The sequence below is a fragment of the Oncorhynchus clarkii genome, chromosome 30 (assembly GCF_045791955.1).
Source record: "Oncorhynchus clarkii lewisi isolate Uvic-CL-2024 chromosome 30, UVic_Ocla_1.0, whole genome shotgun sequence".
NCBI lineage: Eukaryota > Metazoa > Chordata > Actinopteri > Salmoniformes > Salmonidae > Oncorhynchus > Oncorhynchus clarkii.
This window is the reverse complement of record NC_092176.1, coordinates 32,775,346-32,796,407: the sequence shown is the minus strand read 5'-3', so window position 1 is coordinate 32,796,407 and position 21,062 is coordinate 32,775,346. Positions and strand designations below refer to the sequence as shown.

The 21,062-nt window shown below is 42.1% G+C and overlaps 1 protein-coding gene across 1 annotated transcript; it reads left to right on the top strand.

The window, feature by feature from the left end:
* The first annotated feature begins 6,095 nt into the window (after positions 1–6,095).
* LOC139389698 (solute carrier family 35 member D2) lies at positions 6,096–16,633 on the top strand. Its single transcript, XM_071136591.1, has 12 exons — positions 6,096–6,300; positions 13,006–13,039; positions 13,230–13,316; positions 13,513–13,580; positions 13,769–13,840; positions 13,944–14,012; positions 14,168–14,270; positions 14,828–14,920; positions 15,033–15,100; positions 15,447–15,525; positions 15,759–15,841; positions 15,952–16,633. Exons 1-12 carry the CDS (start codon positions 6,143–6,145, stop codon positions 16,097–16,099), a joined length of 1,062 nt encoding a protein of 353 aa, XP_070992692.1. The 5' UTR covers positions 6,096–6,142; the 3' UTR covers positions 16,100–16,633.
* The last annotated feature ends 4,429 nt before the right edge of the window (positions 16,634–21,062 follow it).

The window sequence follows — 21,062 nt, the reverse complement described above, 5'->3', positions numbered from 1 at the left end:
CCAATGTATAGGGCTATATATCAATCTAGAACAGGATTATATATTTTGGATGCAATTTGAATGGAATTGATGGAGAGAGAAACAGAGAGAGTGCTCTCATATGTGCAGTAATTTAAAACAACAATATTTGAGTGACAGGCTGTTTTAAAAATACAAATCTACACAATAAAAAAAATGGGACCCCCGAAAGCCAGATGGAGATGGGTAAATTAGAGGCGCATTCGGTCTTTATATTATAGACTATGCTGCAGAAAATGTAGGCCTACCTGTCACAAGAAAAAAAGAGATGGGCTGTCTGTCCCCACCCTGTGAGTTTACGATTCATCATGTAGAGGCCGTAGAGAAGCCAAATTTAGACATTGCATATAATTAAAGAGTTCAATTTCACGCCATGCTCTTCATACAAATAATTTATTATAATTTACCGGTTTCTCACAGTTATTTATCCCGGGAAAGGGGAGTGGTTTTGGGCGGTAAATCTCGGTAACCGGGTTCCAACCATTCAACCCTAGTGTGTGTGTGTGTGTGTGTGTGTATACATGCATGCATGCACGTAAGAGACATTGAAAGAGAGAAAGAGATCAAAATTGGCAGTAACTATAATTGGCAGTTATGTCCCCTAACAGGTATTGCTGAAAGTTGTTTATTTAGTAGCACAGGCAGGCTTATAATTAGTGGATTGTATCTGTTGTGACTTGCTGACTTTCAGTTGATATTCATCAACAACTAGGCTGCCATTCTACGGTCATTCTATAGTCACAGTTTAAAACAACACAAATCACCTGACTTTAAGGAACATTTATGAGTGTAATTCTCGGAAGTACTTCAGCTACCTCCAGTTTTCGACTTAGATTGAAATAGGTTCCAGGTACTCATTCTGGGTGCCGGTACTGTTTATGTTTAGGTGCAGGAGCTCCACAATACTTTGAGCTGATATTCTATAAGAGGAACAGGAGCTCAAGCAGTAGAATATTTGAGGTGTCGGCACTCAGCTCCAATGAGCTCCTGCCCATGTCAAGCACTGGCTACCTCTCCAACTCTTTGTTCTCTGAAAGAACACTACCACATGTACCACTACAACTGTTACTACTACTACTACTTTATTACCATGCTTACTGAAGCCACTATTACAACTTCCTCTACTGCAATGACCACTACCATCACTAAGGCCACCATACTGCAACTCTTACAACTGATGGTAAACATTGCAGGTGGCATTGCTAAGTGCTGCGTGAAGACATCTATGGACATTCCCACCAATCTGCTGAGGAGAGGAGAGCAGAGATGCAGTTGAGCAATGGTGTCTGTGAGTTCAACACAATACTGTCTAGAGTACTATCGTTAGAATCATTTAAACTGTCATACTGTACAGGAAGGTGTAGTTATGACATACTAATATGTCTGATATGATTTACGTTAAAGATTCAGTTATGCTAAAGGCATTCTGCTTCAGACGGTGACCTGAGACAATGATGGTCTTATCCTCCATGTCCACAGACTGCATGTGAAAGGGAAGAAGCTATGTGCCCACCCCAAGATCAAGAGAAAGCTGAAGAGACTCCAGAGGAAGGGGCAGAAAAGACAGAAGAGGCCTTAGTGCTCTGTGGAGGGAGGGAACTCGTTAATGTGCGGCAGCTTGACTTTTCTGTCATGTATTTTTATACTTTGTACTTGTTTATTATGAAGTGTTCTGGAGGAGTTTCTTAATTGCATTAGTATGTTATGTGTGTTAAGCAGAAATCTGTGGCGCATGTGTGCTTAAAGCTACTTGTAATCCATCAACTAATCAATGTCATTCATGAAATGGTTTCCTATGGAATAAAACGTGTAATATCATCAAGGGCTGGTCTGTGATATATGAAACATTCTTGTGTTGTTGATATTCTCATAAGCTGCGAGATATTAAAATGCTATCACTGTGGTCACCAACCCTCATTCTAAAGAGGTATACAGGTTTTTTCCCCAGCCCTGTACAAACACAACTGATTCTGCTACTTGAGGTTATTGATGATTAGTTGAGTAGCTGGTGTGTTAGTGCTGGAATGAGCTCATGTTGCACAACATTTCTATAGGCTATGAAATTGTGTGAGAAAGCCTCCCGGGTGGTGCAGTGGTTAAGGGCGCTGTACTGCAGCGCCAGCTGTGCCATCAGAGTCCTGGGTTCGTGCCCAGGCTCTGTCGTAACCGGCCGCGACCGGGAGGTCCGTGGGGCGACGCACAATTGGCCTAGCGTCGCCCGGGTTAGGGAGGGCTTGGTCGGTAGGGGTGTCCTTGTCTCATCGCGCACCAGCGACTCCTGTGGCAGGCTGGGCGCAGTGTACGCTAGCCAAGGTGGCCAGGTGCACAGTGTTTCCTCCGGCGCATTGGTGCGGCTGGCTTCCGGGTTGGATGTGCGCTGTGTTAAAGAAGCAGCGGCTTGGTTGGTTGTGTATCGGAGGACGCATGACTTTCAACCTTCGTCTCTCCCGAGCCCGTACGGGAGTTGTAGCGATGAGACAAGATAGTAGCTACTACAACAATTGGATACTACGAAATTGGGGAGAAAAAGGGGTAAAATTCAACAAAAAAAAAATAATAATAATAATAATAATTGTGTGAGAAAACAGAATGGTGGCCTCTATTAAAAAGAGGAGGCTCCCATCAGCTTACTATAGGCTAAGCCTACTATTTTTTATTTCTCAGTCTTTCTAATATTAAGCACATTGCTTCTCTTTAAAACAGGAGTATAGCCTACCTGGCTGGCATGAAAATGGACCATGGGAAAAGTGTCCTTCATTCGCTATTTAAGTGCATAGATGACGTGTATTTTTTCCCCCGCTGCCCCTCTTTCGAGACAGGTGCATAATAATGGTTCAATTTAAATCAAAACAAATTTCACACATATATTATTTAGTATATTATATTATCTTGTAAAGGCAAGATTAAATCAAGAATAGTGTGATGGGTGACAATATTACCCCATCTCTTGTGAATTATATATTATCACTTGTGAATGATGCCCAGCTTAAGGCAAACAGCGCATGTTTTTTTTGCAACTTTTTCTAGTCATAGCAGCACACCTCATGTGCCTAGCCTCACAACTAAAGTGGCCTTACAACTAAAGTGGCCAAACTTCTTAAAAGGAACCACATTAATCCACTTTACAATGGATGTAGGGCCTGCGCCTGAGTTTCAAGTGTGGGAAAGATCATTTTTATGGTAAAAATGCACCTTTATAATTAAAAGCATTACATGCATAATTGCATCTGTGGTCACTTTTGAGAATGGTGCTAATGGAACATTCGCACTTATAGCCTACTGCTGTGTGCGCATTGCTGAGCTCATAATGTGAAGAAATAGCCTAATAGCTTATCAACATTTTAAGCTAAACGTTCTCATCTGTTGCAACAGGCTGATTGCATAAAACAGTTTTTTTAATAGTAGTGGTTGTATTATTTTGGGATCTATCGCATCCCACAACTGTCCCGGACTATGTTTGGAATATTTAATTCACGGCCAGAATAGGTCAACTTTTGTACTTTGAGGGGTAGTAGATTGACATAGGCTAGTGCTTTTGCTGTTCGTTAGGCCTACTCATCTTGTTGGCTGACAAAAAGTAAATGTGGACAGTTCTTCCAACATCTTCAATATACGCCTTGGAATTGCACAAGGACGCACACAGTTGCGTTCCCGATGTGTCTGTCTTCACTTGTAGCCCGTGAGAAAGAGAGAATGATGAAGTGTGTATAGCCTGCGCAAAAAAACAAAGCAGTGCTCATGCTTTTCATGCAACTTTTTCAAATCATCATTAGAGTCACATCATGCAGCCTTCGAATGTATTAAAATCAAAACATATAGCCCAAAATTTGTATCACAACTAAAGTTACAAAATAACTCTAAATTAAGTATATAGGAGTTCCTGTTTTTTTGTTAATTGCTCAACACTGCGCACTCCCTCAAATCGTTTGGAGAAAATATCCTTTCTATTTTTTTCAGTTTTGTTCATTCTTCATACTATAAAATAATGCTGTAATTCTAAGCAAATATTGTCTGCTAAATGAACTAGCGTAGCCCACAGCCATGTGGAATAGCCAGATCAGGGCCTACCATAAGGACAAAGCAGAGTATGCTATTCTGTTCTTCTGAAATAGACTACATTTTTTTCATATCATGTTTCTTTCGACCTGTCTAAAATAAAGAATGTATTTATTGTGATGGTGTAGGCTATATTACATGGATTTATTACACTTTTAAAAATTATCCTAAAATCACCACGCGCAATGCCAAGTATCGGCTGAAGTGGTGTAAAGCTCGCCGCCATTGGACTCTGGAGCAGTGGAAACGCATTCTCTGGAGTGATGAATCTCTATTCACCATCTGGCTGTCCGACGGACGAATCTGGGTTTAGCAGATGCTAGGAGAACGCTACCTGCCCAAATGCATATTGCCAACTGTAAAGTTTGGTGGAGGAGGAATAATAGTCTAGGACTGTTTTTCATGGTTTGGGCTAGGCCCCTTAGTTACAGTGAAGGAAAATCTTAATGCTACATTATAGAATGACATTCTAGACGATTCTGTGCTTCCAACTTTGTGGCAACAGTTTATGGGAAGGCCCTTTCCTGTTTCAGGATGAAAATGCCCCTGTGCACAAAGTGAGGTTCACACAGAAATGGTTTGTCAAGATCGGTGTGAAAAAAACTTGCCTGCACAGAGACCTAACCTCAACCCCATCGAACACCTTTGGGATGAATTGGAATGCTGACTGTGAGCCAGGCCTAATCACCCAACATCAGTACCCGACCTCACTAATGCTCTTGTGGGTGAATGGAAGCAAATCCCCACAGCAATGTTCCATTATCTAATGTAAAGCCTTCCCAGAAGAATGGAGACTTATAGCAACAAAGGGGGGACCAACTCCATAATAATGCCCGTGATTTTGGAATGAGATATTCGACGAGCAGGTGCCCACATACTTTTGTATCTATCTTAAAATGAATGCATTGCTTTAGATAAGAGGGTTTGCTTACTGACTAAAAATGTACATGTTTCACATCAGTCTAGAAAGATAGGAGAGGAAGCCACTATATAGACTATGTGATGCCTACTTGGTATTACATTCTGTCTTCCAAGGAGAGAGATGTGCTGAAGTCTGTGAGACTGGAGGAGGAAGCGAAGAAAGAGAAAGAAGCGGAGAGGGAAGAAGCGGAGAAAGAAGAAGCGGAGACAGAGGAAGCGGAGAAGGATTAAGTGGAGAGGGAGGAAGCGGAGAAGGATTAAGTGGAGACAGAGGAAGCAGAGGAGGATTACGTGGAGAGGGAGGAAACAGAGGGAGAGAAGAGCCACTGAGCAGAGTAAAACAAAGCTTCAGCTCAGCTCTCTTATCGCCTGCCTACAAACCTGTGTCGAATAAAATGGACTCAGTGAAACGTTTCTAGATTTTGTCATAAAAGCAGCCAAGTACACATATGAGGAACTGTTCTAATTGTATTATCCAGTTACATTCACTAAATATCCATTTGGCTCCAAGAGCAGTGACTTCCAGCAGGGAGGATGTGACCTGTGCGGACTCAAGACAGACAAACAAACATATGCACAGATACACAGCTAAATACAGTTTGATCTAGCCTGGGAACAGATCAAGTTTGATCTAAAAGAAAGGTGCAAAGTTTGCACTGACTGAACATTTTTAAAAACAAATTCCACAATGGCATCCTCTAATGGACTTACCTTTTGGTAATTTAGCAGAGCGATTTACAGGAGCAATTCAAATGCCATGTCATTCTACAAACAAAAGATTAGGTCTATATTATAGCCTAGAAGTTGACCATCACTGGAAATGAATTGTGAATAATCATGCAGCAGTCCATATGATTCAGCAAAATGACATTACGTCTATTTGGTACTAGATGTATTTCTCCTTCCTTCTATGCAAAAAGTAAAAGTACAGATAGGCCTATTGCTTATAATCTTCCAGAGTTATGCAATTGTACACATTTCCTTCATAACACTTTTTCACTGCAACTATACGGTGTATGTGACAATAAAACTAAAACAAATACGAAAAATAATCGCTGCCTGTTTGAACAATCCCCGCCCAGTCTAATAACACTTCCTCCACACGATCGTGACAAAGCCAAAGTGAAAGCAGCGGAGATCATTTCACATGTTGACGATTACAACTATTCTTGAAGTAATGTCTACCTCAGCTAACTTGCCAGAAGCCGAACATTCCGGGTTGTTGAAGTTTCTCTCTGCTGCGTTCTACGCCGTCAGTTCATTCTTGATCATTGTTGTTAACAAAACGATTCTCACAAACTACAGGTAAGATCGTTTCGTCACTGCAGTACTTAATGTGCAGAGGTCACTCGCTAGAAATCCTTTGCAAGTGGTGCTTTCAAGACAACTGGGAACTCGAAAACAATCGAGGGTAAATCATGACGTAAGTGATCTTTAGGTCGGGAAGGTCGGAACTCCAGAAAGAGGCCCGAGTTCCCGACTTGGCATTTCGAGTTGGATGACCGTTCAAATCTTTTTTTTCCCTAGTTCCCAGTGGTCTTGCACGCATGTAGTGGGAACTCGGATATTTCCGAGTTCCCATGGGTTTTTAACGCGGCATGATCATAGCAGCTGGAGCAGTGGTTGGGTGTACGCCGTATATCCACTTTTTCTGTGGCTATTGCCTATACTCCACGTCTTAATCCTCACCATGCGTATCAAAGTAGTGTAGTGGAGGTATACACCGTATCAATTAATAAGGCTGAAGGAACAGATCAGAATGTTTAGCTTAAATTGATAAACTATTATTTCTTTACATTTTAATTGTGCCAATGTGCACACATCGGTAGGCCTACGAGCAAATGTTCCAAAATGCAATTGGCTGGAAAACGCCGTTCTAAATGCGTACCTTACATACCAGCGCTTTCGTGGACAGAGATGGAAATATCCCTTAGAAATTTAGAAAGAGGGGTGATCTAAAGAAACAACAGCTATCATGGGTTGGTATTAGGCCCTAATCTATAGATTTCACATGACTGGGAATACAGATATGCATGCATCTGTTGGTCACAGATACCTTTAAAAAAGGTAGTGTCGTGGATCAGAAAATTAGAAGGTTTCTGATTTGACCATTAGCTTCATGCAGCGAAACATTGATCAGGCTGTTGATTACACATCTTCTTCACGTGGAGTTTATCAGGCTGTTGATTAAACATCTTCTTCACATGGAGTTGATCAGGCTGTTGATTGCACATCTCCTTCACATGGAGTTGATCAGGCTGTTGATTGCACATCTCCTTCACATAGAGTTGATCTGGCTGTTGATTGATTGCACATCTCCTTCACATGGAGTTGATCTGGCTGTTGATTGATTGCACATCTCCTTCACATGGAGTTGATCAGGCTGTTGTTTGCACATCTCCTTCACATGGAGTTGATCAGGCTGTTGATTGCACATCTCCTTCACATGGCGTTGATCAGGCTGTTGATTGCGCATCTCCTTCACATGGAGTTGATCAGGCTGTTGATTGCGCATCTCCTTCACATGGAGTTGATCAGGCTGATTGCGCATCTCCTTCACATGGAGTTGATCGGGCTGTTGATTGCGCATCTCCTTCACATGGAGTTGATCGGGCTGTTGATTGCACATCTCCTTCACATGGAGTTGATCGGGCTGTTGATTGCACATCTCCTTCACATGGAGTTGATCAGGCTGTTGATTGATTGCACATCTCCTTCACATGGAGTTGATCAGGCTGTTGATTGATTGCACATCTCCTTCACATGGAGTTGATCAGGCTGTTGATTGATTGCACATCTCATTCACATGGAGTTGATCAGGCTGTTGATTGATTGCACATCTCCTTCACATGGAGTTGATCAGGCTGTTGATTGTGGCCTGTGGAATGTTGTCCTACTCCTATTTAATAGTTGTGCGAATTTGCTAGATATTGGCGGGAACTGGAACACACTGTCGTACCTGTCGATCCAGAGCATCCCAGACGTTCTCAATGGGTGACATGTCGTGAGTATGCAGGCCATGCGAGAACTGGGACATTTTCAGCTTCCAGGAATTGTGTACAGATCCTTGCGACATGGGGCAGTGCATTATCATGCTGAAACATGAGGTGATGGCAGCGGATGAATGGCACAACAATGGGCCTCAGGATCTCATCACAGTATCTCTGTGCATTCAAATTCCCATAGATAAAATCCATTGTGTCCGTTGTCTGTAGCTTATGCCTGCCCATACCATAACCCTATCGCCACTATGGGGCACTGTATTCACAACGTTGACATCAGCAAACCGCTCACCCACACTACGTTTACCATCTGCCGGGCACAGTTGAAACCAGGATTCATCCGTGAAGAGCACACTTCTCCAGCGTGCCAGTGGCTATCGAAGGTGAGCATTTACCCACTGAAGTTGGTTACAATGCCGAACTGCAGTCAGGGCAATACCCCGGTGAGAACAACGAGCATACAGCTTCCCTGAGACGGGCACATCGCGCACCGCTACCGAGCATACTACTTGCCAATGTCCAGTCTCTTGACAACAAGGTTGATGAAATCCGAGCAAGGGTAGCATTCCAGAGAAACATAAGAGACTGCAACTTTCTTTTCTTCACGGAAACATGGCTCACCCGAGACACGCTATTGGAGTCGGTACAGCCAGCTGGTTTCTTCCGGCATCGCGCCGACAGAAACAAGCATCTTTCTGGTAAGAAGAGGGGCGGGGGGGTATGCCTTATGATTAACGAGACGTGGTGTTATCATAACAACATACAGGAACTCAAGTCCTTCTGTTCACCTGACTTCCTCACAATCAAAATTCCTCACAATCAAATGTCGACCGCATTATCTACCAAGAGAATTCTCTTCGATTATAATCACAGCCGCATATATTCCCCCTCCCAAGCAGATATATCGATGGCCCTGAACAAACTTTATTTGACTATGTAAACTGGAAACCACATATCTTGAGGCTGCATTAATTGTAGCTAGGATTTTAACAAGGCTGAAAACAAGACTCCCTAAATTCTATCAGCATATCGATTGTGCTACCAGGGCTGGTAAAACCCTGGAACATTGTTATTCTAACTTCCGCGACGCATATAAGGCCCTCACCCGCCCTCCTTTCGGAAAAGCTGACCACGACTCCATTTTGTTGCTCCCAGCCTATAGACACAGACTTAAACAGGAAGCTCCCGCGCTCCGGTCTCTTCAACGCTGGTCCGACCAATCTGATTCCTCGCTTCAAGATTGCTTCAATCACGTGGATTGGGATATGTTCCGCATTGTGTCAAACAACAACATTGACGAATACGCTGATTTGGTGAGCGAGTTTATTAGCAAGTGCATTGGTGATGTCGTACCCACAGCAATGATTAAAACATTCCCAAACCAGAAACCGTGGATTGATGGCAGCATTCGCGCAAAACTGAAAGCGCGAACCACTGCTTTTAACCAGGGCAAGGTTACCGGAAACATGACCTACTACAAACAGTGTAGCTATTCCCTCCGCAAGGCAATCAAACAAGCTAAGCGTCAGTATAGAGACAAAGTAGAGTCGCAATTCAACGGCTCAGACACAAGAGGTCTACAGTCAATCACGGATTACAAAATGAAAACCAGCCCCGTCGCGGACCAGGATGTCTTGCTCCCAGACAGACTAAACAACTTCTTTGCTCGCTTTGAGGACAATACAGTGCCACTGACACGGCCCGCTACCAAAACCTGTAGACTCTCCTTCACTGCAGCCGACGTGAGTAAAACATTTAAAAGTGTTAACCCTCGCAAGGCTGCATGCCCAGACGGCGTCCGCAGCCGCGTCCTCAGAGCATGCACAGACCAGCTGGCTGGTGTGTTTACGGACATATTCAATCAATCCTTATCCCAATCTGCTGTTCCCACATGCTTCAAGAGGGCCACCATTGTTCCTGTTCCCAAGAAAGCTAAGGTAACTGAGCTAAACGACTACCGCCCCGTAGCACTCACGTCCGTCATCATGAAGTGTTTTGAGAGACTAGTCAAGGACCATATCACCTGCACCCTACCTGACACCCTAGACCCACTACAATTTGCTTACTGCCCCAATAGGTCCACAGACGATGCAATCGCAACCACACTGCACACTGCCCTAACCCACCTGGACAAGAGGAATACCTATGTGAGAATGCTGTACTACAGCTCAGCATTTAACACCATAGTACCCTCCAAACTCGTCATCAAGCAGTCTCGAGCCCGCCCTGCCCAACTGGGTACTGGACTTCCTGACAGGCTTCCCCCAGGTGGTGAGGGTAGGTAGTAACAACATCTCCACCCTGCTGATCCTCAACACTGGGGCCCCATAAGGGTGCGTTCTGAGCCCTCTCCTGTACTCCCTGTTCACCCACGACTGCGTGGCCATGCACGCCTCCAACTCAATCATCAAGTTTGTAGATGACACTACAGTGGTAGGCTTGATTACCAACAACGGCGAGACAGCCTACAGGGAGGAGGTGATGGCCCTCGGAGTGTGGTGTCAGGAAAATAACCTCTCACTCAACGTCAACAAACAAAGGAGATGATCGTGGACTTCAGGAAACAGCAGAGGGAGCACCCCCCTATCCACATCGACGGGACTGTAGTGGAGAGGGTAGTAAGTTTTAAGTTCCTCGGCGTACACATCACGGACAAACTGAATTGGTCCACCCACACAGACAGCGTGGTGAAAAAGGCGCAGCAGCGCCTCTTCAACCTCAGGAGGCTGAAGAAATTTGGCTTGTCACCAAAAGCACTCACAAACTTTTACAGATGCACAATCGAGAGCATCCTGTCGGGCTGTATCACCGCCTGGTACGGCAACTGCTCCGCCCACAACCGTAAGGCTCTCCATAGGGTAGTGAGGTCTGCACAATGCATCACCGGGGGCAAAGTACCTGCCCTCCAGGACACCTACACCACCCGATGTCACAGGAAGGCCATAAAGAACATCAAGGACAACAACGACCCGAGACACTGCCTGTTCACCCCGCTATCATCCAGAAGGCGAGGTCAGTACAGGTGCATCAAAGCAGGGACAGAGAGACTGAAAAACAGCTTCTATCTCAAGGCCATTAGACTGTTAAACAGCCACCACTAACATTGAGTGGCTGCTGCCATCATACTGACTCAACTCCAGCCACTTTAATATTGGAAAAATGTTTTTTTAAAATTATCACTAGCCACTTTAAACAATGCCACTTCATATAATGTTTACATACCCTACATTACTCATCTCATATGTATATACTGTACTCGATACCATCTACTGCATCTTGCCTATGCCGTTCTGTACCATCACTCATTCATATTTCTTTATGTACATATTCTTTATCCCTTTACACTTGTTTGTATAAGGTAGTAGTTGTGGAATTGTTAGGTTAGATTACTCATGGGTTATTACTGCATTGTCAGAACTAGAAGCACAAGCATTTCGCTACACTCGCATTAACATCTGCTAACCATGTGTATGTGACAAATACAATTTGATTTGATTTTGATAGTTTGTGCAGAAATTCTTTGATTGTACAAACTCTGTTTCATCAGCTGTCTGGATGGCTAGTCTCAGTCTCCAGCAGGATATGCAGGTCCTGGGCTGGTGTGATTACACGTGGTCTGTGGTTGGAGTCCGGCTGGACGTACTGCCAAGTTCTCTAAAACGACGTTGGAGGCTGTTGTAGAACATTCAATTATTTGGCAACAGCTGGTGGACATTCCTGCAGTCAGCATGCCAACTGCACGCTCCCTCAACTTGAGACATCTGTGGCATTGTCCCATTTTAGTGTCTTTTTATTGTCCCCAGAACAAGGTGCACCTGTGTGATGATCATGCAGTTTAATCAGCTTCTTGTTATGCCACACCTGTCAGGTGGATGGATTGTAAAGGAGAAATGCTCACTAACAGGGATGTAAACATAGTTGTTGCCAAAATTTGAGAGAATTAAGCTTTATGTGCGTATGGAAAATTTCCGGGATCTTTTATTTCAGCTCATAAAATAGGGTGGGTATAATTTGTGTAACGTTCCAACAGGAATCTGTTCCAAAAACTTTGTAAAGTACAAGGTTGCCAACAAACAACGTACACCACGTAGCTTATTCTCAATGTTTGTACATAGGCTACCAGAGTGAGGACAGACATTTTTCGGAATAAACGATGGGAGTGAAAAACTTAATGAAATAGCCAACTCCCTACCCGGTATCTTATTATGCCGCTATACAACTTTTTTATGCGTTGTTTGTTGGCAGCCTTGTTATTTTACAACGTTTTTGCAACAGATTCCTGTTGGAAGTTTCCATAAATTATACCCACCCCATGAAACATGGGACCAACACTTTACATGTTGCGTTTTATATTTTTGTTCAGTATAGCTACAAAGTAGCCTCTGCCTATCTGGCAGAATTATATGATTATTTTCACCAATCCAGTGGCCATTTGTTTAGCAAACTCCGTCTCATGTGCGCTACAAACACCAGTAACCAAACGAGCAGTGCTAGAATTAAAAGGTAACTTCACTCAAACCTACATATCTTAGATTTTTCCTTGACCTCAAAAGTGGTCTGCTGATGTGATCTAAGGATTGTTGTGGACTTAGAACATCCAATTTAGTTATTTTTCTATTAAAAAAAGTGTGACCGATTGAAAATAACCTGAAAAGAATGGTGGAAATTTGAAACCTGTGAATTTCTGTCTCAGTTGAGTCTCCATTTATCTGTTTCAATAATATGCCTACTATTAGCCTACCAAGACCAATATGGAAGCAAAGGTATCTGATCTTTTTAGGTTATTAAGAGTGTATGTCACAATTTATCATATTATTTTTCTTCACATAGGGTGCCGTTCCTTCGCCGGGTTGGCCGTTTGGAATATTTGAGCTAAATTAGAGTATACCTACTTCCCCAGGCAACACTGAACTTGAAGCTCCAACAGGCAGACAGTTGTTATGGGGTTGTTACACTTTATTAAAACGTCTTCTTTATTGACCAATAACATCTCTTTTCTCTCTCTTAGATTTCCCTCGTACATGTTTCTAGGAATTGGACAGGTAATATACCTCAATTCAGGATTCTTGAGGTAGAAGTTGCACAACAGATATACCCTCAGATTACCTTCATATCATCATAACCAACAAACCAAATTGTTGATGTAAAAAATATCTGATTCAATGTCAGTAACGCAAAATTGCCATCTTCTCATAAATATTAAACCCCCTCTTGATTTCCCCCTTTTTCCAGATGGCCACTACAATCATCATTCTCTATGCTGCTAAAATGAACCAAACAGTTCACTTTCAAGACTTTGACAGAAGCATTTTCATCAAAGTAAGTGGTTTTATTAAGTGAAGTAAGTTTGTTATATTCTTGTTTCAATCCTATGCCTGTCTGTCACAGATGCATACAACAAAAGGTGAACCACAATAAGTCTCAAAAAGAGTCAGATGTTCCAAGATGTATTTTTGCAGTTTGCCATCAATATAACATCTTGAATTCATTCATTAAATTAATTATTGCTATACAGATCTTCCCTCTACCTCTGCTGTATGTTGGAAACCACATAACAGGACTGGCGGGTACAAAGAAGTTAAGGTACAATGGAGTCTAAATTCATGAGTGAAACGTAATGCATTAGTTTCAGATATCATCTCAATTACAGTATGTACAACTTAAACACCAACCTCTACTCATAGGAACTTAGACCAGTGTTGCCAAGCACTCTGACAAATGCATTTATAAAAAAGCAGACAAATGTGATTGATCAATTTAATCCTTTACAGTTTACCCATGTTCACAGTCTTAAGGAAGTTCACCATATTGATGACAATGATCATGGAAGCAAGGATATTGAAGTTTGTGGCCATCTTTTCACATCTGTATATTTTATTGTCATCAACTGCTAATGTTCAGTTCAGCCTTATAGTATTAACATGTGAATTTCAATATCCTCTCCAGAAAAAAAATCCCTAGTCGTCTGATCTACAGTGTTTTGGCCATCGTTTTTGGAGCATTGGTGGCAGCAAGGTAAGTTGCAACTCAAATGTTCACACTGTTAACAAATTCCTGTTGAATGAGCTACTCTTCTCTGCTTGATATTACTTCTGAAAACATCAAAGATACTTTGAAGGAAGTCTTCATTAGCATTATGAATAAAATGTTCCCTTTATTTTCTCCTATAGCTCCGACTTGGCCTTTGATGCCGAGGGCTACACATTCATTCTGCTTAATGATGTCTTCACTGCTGCCAGTGGTGTGTACACCAAGAAGAAATTGGGAACTGAGGTAGGACACATTCTTGCCACCCTATAATAATAAGAGATAACACATTGATTTGAGCAAGTAAACTTGTTTTATTTTATTTTTTCTAATAAAATCCCAGAATGGTTCTGGATACTTTGAAAATACCAAGCACCTGATACTAGATTCTCTTTACAGGTAGATACTTCCAGTTTTCAGATTAAGATATTCTTTAACAGACACAGGAGACTGCATACATATTTCTAAGGCAGCTTGGATGAATCCAGACATCATGTATGTTTACGTTCCAGCCATGTGAGGAAAGGTGAGGAGGTGAGGTATTGCTGACCTGAGCTCTATTGGTTGCATTGTGTAGGGTCTGAATTTGCATGATAATGACCTAATTGTGGCCAGGTTAAGTGATGTTGATTCATTTGTTAGGATGCACACTGGTAAAGTAAACAGTGCAGTATGCCTAACATGGTTGATAATTTTACCTTTAAGCTCCAGCAACACTCTCCTCTTATAGTTGAGCAGTTGAATAGCTAACTGTTTTGTGTAATACTGACTCACGTAAAATTGTATTTTTTTTTTTTTTTAAGGGTCTTGGAAAATATGGGATCTTATTTTACAATGCATTCATCATTTTCATCCCAACTCTTTTGGCTAGTGCTTTCACTGGGGATTTACACAAGGTAAATGCATTTCCCTTTTTCTCAGGATATACGTTGATTTTAGGCACAGATCTAGGATCAGCTAATCCCTGTCTGTTTGACCTTGCCTGTGTGTGTGGTTTTGTGTTGACAGGCCATTACATATGAACACTGGTTGAACACCCCCTTTGTTTCTTGCTTCCTTATGTCCTGCATCATGGGGTGAGTGTACACATTACTGAAAGAGAAACTGGCAGCATATCCCTTTCTCTATGGCTGTTAAGAGGCATTGTTCCACCTAAACTAGGCAGTTTAGTATGTTGATGTTCAACATTGTAAGAGCAATGAAGTGTAGACTGAATGAGGATATACTTCCTTACCAACCGGAGGCAGAGCAGAACACTGAGACACGCCCCACCTTAGCCTTGGCGTGGTCCCATTGGGCTCCATTGTTGCCGACAACTTCCTCTAACAATTCTCAGGACATATCAAAACATCAAATAGACCCCCAGTAGAGGGTGGTGATGGCCTTATTAATAAGAAGATATTGTGCTTCTCTCTGTTTCAGGTTTGTGCTGATGTATTCAATAGTGCTGTGTAGCCACTACAACTCAGCACTCACCACCACAGTGGTGGGAGCAATTAAGGTAAGAAGAACAACTGGACCAGTAACATGTGGGTCAATATGTTTGTTCCTAACATTTAGGGTTATATTGACACAGCTGGGTCAGGGTCAGTGAGCACAAAAGGTGTTTTCAAATGCAACCCTGATGCGAATGCCTGTGGGGAATCGTATTCTGATCATTTCCATCTCATGAGTCCACATACCCATGAATATCATGTCAAGTCAACTATATAGTGTATCAATTGTTTCCCTCAGAATGTTGCTGTGGCCTACATCGGTATGTTTTTAGGTGGAGATTACCTCTTTTCATGGACAAACTTCCTGGGCTTGAATATTTGGTAAGAATGGATGAATGTTTTATTTACACATTAGCAAAAGAAACCTGTTGCTATACCATTCTATTCTGGTTTTGCCAATGTCTAACTCTGTAGTTCTCTCTTCTCGTCAGTATATCAGGGGGACTTGTGTATTCCTACCTGACGTTCCACAGCAGCAGCAAACCATCCCAATGCAATGGAAGCAGAATCCAGAAAAAACAGGATCAGCTGAAGATTCCCATTATGGAAGATTCCACAGACAGACTCCTTGTAAAATAAGTTATCTTTATTTAGCCTTTTATTTTATCAGGGTCCCATTGAGACCAAGGCCTCTTTTTCATGGGAGCTCTGCGTGATCACAATTTGTAAGTGAATACACCTGCGATACAACTGGTCATGATGCCATAGTTTATTTTCTGTACTCTAAGCACAACCCTTTGTAACTGCTCCATATTGTAGCGAACGTTCTTACATTTGATGTTTTAATGTAACTTTATGAAAAATTATGATCATACTTTTGACAATGTTTATTATTTGTGTTGCAAGTTGAAACCTGTAATTTTACTTGTGTTGTCAAGACAAGTGGTGTTATACTATACTATACATACATACATACATACATACATACATACTAGTACATGTGTAAATAGCAATGGCCACTAGTGGTTACTAAGCAACCCGTGAAACCAATGTGTGTACTGAGAGACATACTGTAGTGTATTGAGCTGTATGTTCAAGGACAACTGAACTGCAGTGTAGTGATGATGAAGCTCTTACCAACCATTAGCATAGCAATAAACTAGAAGGAATGAACCCGTCTCCTGGATCATGATCATTGATGGTGTTTATTGAAGACCAACAAGTACCAACAGTGTGGACTGCCTATAAAGAGAAACTGTTTTAAACATCAACAATGTCATCTCTACAAAGCAAGTCAGAACATTTCATATCAAGGCTTAAAACGCACAATGCTATGGTCTGTTAACATGGTGGGAGGGAGAGTGAATTTCATAATCATTTGAACATCAACTTCAAAGCTCTTGTACTGTAGATTGTGTGCAGGAGATTTGTTTTCTCTTTTTCAAACAAAAAGTTGTGGAATATATTAACTGCCAAAACTTAACTTTTTAACCAAATAATCAACAAAGTGTTCAAAATACATCAAGATATATACACTACACTTGGGTTGTTTTGATTATTAACTAAGTTCCAGTTTAACCTGTGCTCTATCAAAAAAATGTATTGGACATGTCATCCCACTGGACACAGACGTCAATTCAACATCTAAACTCAGCAAAAAAATAAATGTCCTCTTTTCAGGACCCTGTCTTTCAAATATAATTTGTAAAGATCCAAATAACTTCACAGATCTTCATTGTAAAGGGTTTAAACACTGTTTCCCATGCTTGTTCAATGAACCATAAACAATTAATGAACATGCACCTGTGGAACGTTCGTTAAGACACTAACAGCTTACAGACGGTAGGCAATTAAGGTCACAGTTATGAAAACTTAGGACACTAAAAGAGGCCTTCCAACTGACCCTGAAAAACACCAAAGGAAAGATGCCCTGGGTCCCTGCTTATCTGCGTGAATGTGCCTTAGGCATGCTGCAAGGAGGCATGAGGACTACAGATGTGGCCAGGGCAATACATTTCAATGTCTGTACTGTGAGAGGCCTAAGACAGCACTACAGGGACAGGCTGGACAGATGATCGTCCTCGCCAGTGGAAGACCACGTGTAAAACACCTGCACAGGATTGGTACATCTGAACATCATACCTGCGGGACAGGTACAGGATGGCAACAACTGCCCGAGTTACACCAGGAACGCACAATCCCTCCATCAGTGCTCAGACTGTCCGCAATAGGTTGAGAGAGGCTGGACTGAGGGCTTGTAGGCCTGTTGTAAGGCAGGTCCTCACCAGACATCACCGGCAACGTCACCCATGGGCACAAACCCATTGTCGCTGGACCAGACAGGACTGTCAAAAAGTGCTCTTCACTGACAAGTCATGGTTTTGTCTCACCAGGGGTGATGGTCGGATTTGCGTTTATCGTCGAAGGGATGAGCGTTACATCGAGGCCTGTACTCTGGAGCAGGATCGATTTGGGGGTGGAGAGTCTTTCATGGTCTGGGACGGTGTGTCACAGCATCATTGGACTGAGCTTTTTGTAATTGCAGGCAATCTCAATGCTGTGCGTTACAGGGAAGACATCCTCCTCCCTCATGTGGTACCCTTCCTGCAGGCTCATCCTGACATGACCCTCCAGCATGACAATGCCACCAGCCATACTGCTCATTCTGTGCATTTCCTGCAAGAAGGGAATATCAGTGTTCTGCCATGGCCAGTGAAGAGCCAGATCTCAATCCCATTGAGCATGTCTGAGACCTGTTGGATCGGAGGGTGAGGGCTAGGGCCACCCCCCCCCCCCAGAAATGTCCTGGAACTTGCAGGTGCCTTGGTGGAAGAGTGGGGTAACATCTCACAGCAAGAACTGGCAAATATGGTGCAGACCATGAGGAGGAGATGCACTGTAGTACTTAATGCAGCAGGTGGTCACACCAGATACTGACTGATACTTTTGATTTTGACCCCCCCCCCCTTTGTTCAGGGACACATTATTCAATTTCTGTTAGTCACATGTCTGTGGATCTTGTTCCGTTTGACTCATTTGTTGAATCTTGTTATGTTCATAGAAATATTTGCACATGTTAAGTTTGCTGAAAATAAACACAGTTGACAGTGAGAGGACGTTTTTTGTTGTTGCGGAGTTTAGTTTTGATTTATATTCGATTGAGTTGTCAAGAAACGTAATATCAACAAACATTTTAACCATGTTGTTTAGGTTAAAAGCAAGTCCTTTACATTAATGACTTTTTCCAAATCTAATCAGTTTTGCACGTTGAGTCAATGTCATAACATTGTTTTTTTTATGCCTTGGAAACAACGTTGATTCAACCAGTATGTGCCCAGTGGGATACAACACTTAATCACATATGGCCAACAAAGCATATGGGTGTTGCAGGAAGCACAAACCTAATGAAAACAACAAAAACATAAATATAAAAACAATTGGCAATTTACACAATGTTAAGAGATGTAGTGTTGCTAACAAATAATAAAACATTGCAAACGCCAAGCATTCATTACACCCTCCTTTATGTAGAAACATGTCCCATTTCTCTAGACTGGTCTAACATGTCCCATTTCTCTAGACTGGTCTAACATGTCCCATTTCTCTAGACTGGTCTAACATGTCCCATTTCCCTAGACTGGTCTAACATGTTACATTTCTCTAGACTGGTCTAATAGGTAGAAACATGTCCCATTTCTCTAGACTGGTCTAACATGTCCCATTTCTCTAGACTGGTCTAACATGTCCCATTTCTCTAGACTGGTCTAATAGGTAGAAACATGTCCCATTTCTCTAGACTGGTCTAATATGTCCCATTTCTCTAGACTGGTCTAACATGTCCCATTTCTCTAGACTGGTCGAATAGGTAGAAACATGTCCCATTTCTCTAGACTGGTCTAACATGTCCCATTTCTCTAGACTGGACTAATAGGTAGAAACATGTCCCATTTCTCTAGACTGGTCTAACATGTCCCATTTCTCTAGACTGGTCTAATAGGTATAAACATGTCCCATTTCTCTAGAATGGTCTAACATGTCCCATTTCTCTAGACTGATCAAATAGGTAGAAACATGTCCCATTTCTCTAGACTGGTCTAATAGGTAGAAACATGTCCCATTTCTCTAGACTGGTCTAATAGGTAGAAACATGTCCCATTTCTCTAGACTGGTCTAATAGGTAGAAACATGTCCCATTTCTCTAGACTGGTCTAACATGTCCCATTTCTATAGACTGGTCTAACATGTCCCATTTCTATAGACTGGTCGAATAGGTATAAACATGTCCCATTTCTCTAGACTGGTCTAACATGTCCCATTTCTCTAGACTGGTCTAATAGGTGGAAACATGTCCCATTTCTCTAGACTGGTCTAACATGTCCCATTTCTCTAGACTGGTCTAGTAGGTAGAAACATGTCCCATTTCTCTAGACTGGTCTAACATGTCCCATTTCTCTAGACTGGTCTAACATGTCCCATTTCTCTAGACTGGTCTAACATGTCCCATTTCTCTAGACTGGTCTAATAGGTGGAAACATGTCCAATTTCTCTAGACTGGTCTAATAGGTAGAAACATGTCCCATTTCTCTAGACTGGTCTAACATGTCCCATTTCTCTAGACTGGTCTAATAGGTGGATACATGTCCCATTTCTCTAGACTGGTCTAACATGTCCCATTTCTCTAGACTGGTCTAACATGTCCCATTTCTCTAGACTGGTCTAATAGGTAGAAACATGTCCCATTTCTCTAGACTGGTCTAATAGGTGGAAACATGTCCCATTTCTCTAGACTGGTCTAACATGTCCCATTTCTCTAGACTGGTCTAACATGTCCCATTTCTCTAGACTGGTCTAATAGGTAGAAACATGTCCCATTTCTCTAGACTGGTCTAACATGTCCCATTTCTCTAGACTGGTCTAATAGGTAGAAACATGTCCCATTTCTCTAGACTGGTCTAACATGTCCCATTTCTCTAGACTGGTCTAATATGTCCCATTTCTCTAGACTGGTCTAACATGTCCCATTTCTCTAGACTGGTCGAATAGGTAGAAACATGTCCCATTTCTCTAGACTGGTCTAACATGTCCCATTTCTCTAGACTGGTCTAACATGTCCCATTTCTCTAGACTGGACTAATAGGTAGAAACATGTCCCATTTCTCTAGACTGGTCTAACCTGTCCCATTTCTCTAGACTGGTCTAATAGGTATAAACATGTCCCATTTCTCTAGAATGGTCTAACATGTCCCATTTCTCTAGACTGGTCTAACATGTCCCATTTCTCTAGACTGGTCTAATAGGTAGAAACATGTCCCATTTCTCTAGACTGGTCTAACATGTCCCATTTCTCTAGACTGGTCTAATAGGTAGAAACATGTCCCATTTCTCTAGACTGGTCTAATAGGTGGAAACATGTCCAATTTCTCTAGACTGGTCTAATAGGTAGAAACATGTCCCATTTCTCTAGACTGGTCTAACATGTCCCATTTCTCTAGACTGGTCTAATAGGTGGATACATGTCCCATTTCTCTAGACTGGTCTAACATGTCCCATTTCTCTAGACTGGTCTAACATGTCCCATTTCTCTAGACTGGTCTAATAGGTA

What these genes read in the sequence shown, in the direction of transcription:
- LOC139389698 (XM_071136591.1), top strand. Translation starts at nt 6,143, where the DNA reads ATGTTGACGATTACAACTATTCTTGAAGTAATGTCTACCTCAGCTAAC. An exon ending in GCGGGTACAAAGAAGTTAAG is followed by an intron (nt 13,581 to 13,768) that starts GTACAATGGAGT and finishes AATCCTTTACAG; the next exon opens with TTTACCCATGTTCACAGTCT. An exon ending in CTTATGTCCTGCATCATGGG is followed by an intron (nt 15,101 to 15,446) that starts GTGAGTGTACAC and finishes TCTCTGTTTCAG; the next exon opens with GTTTGTGCTGATGTATTCAA.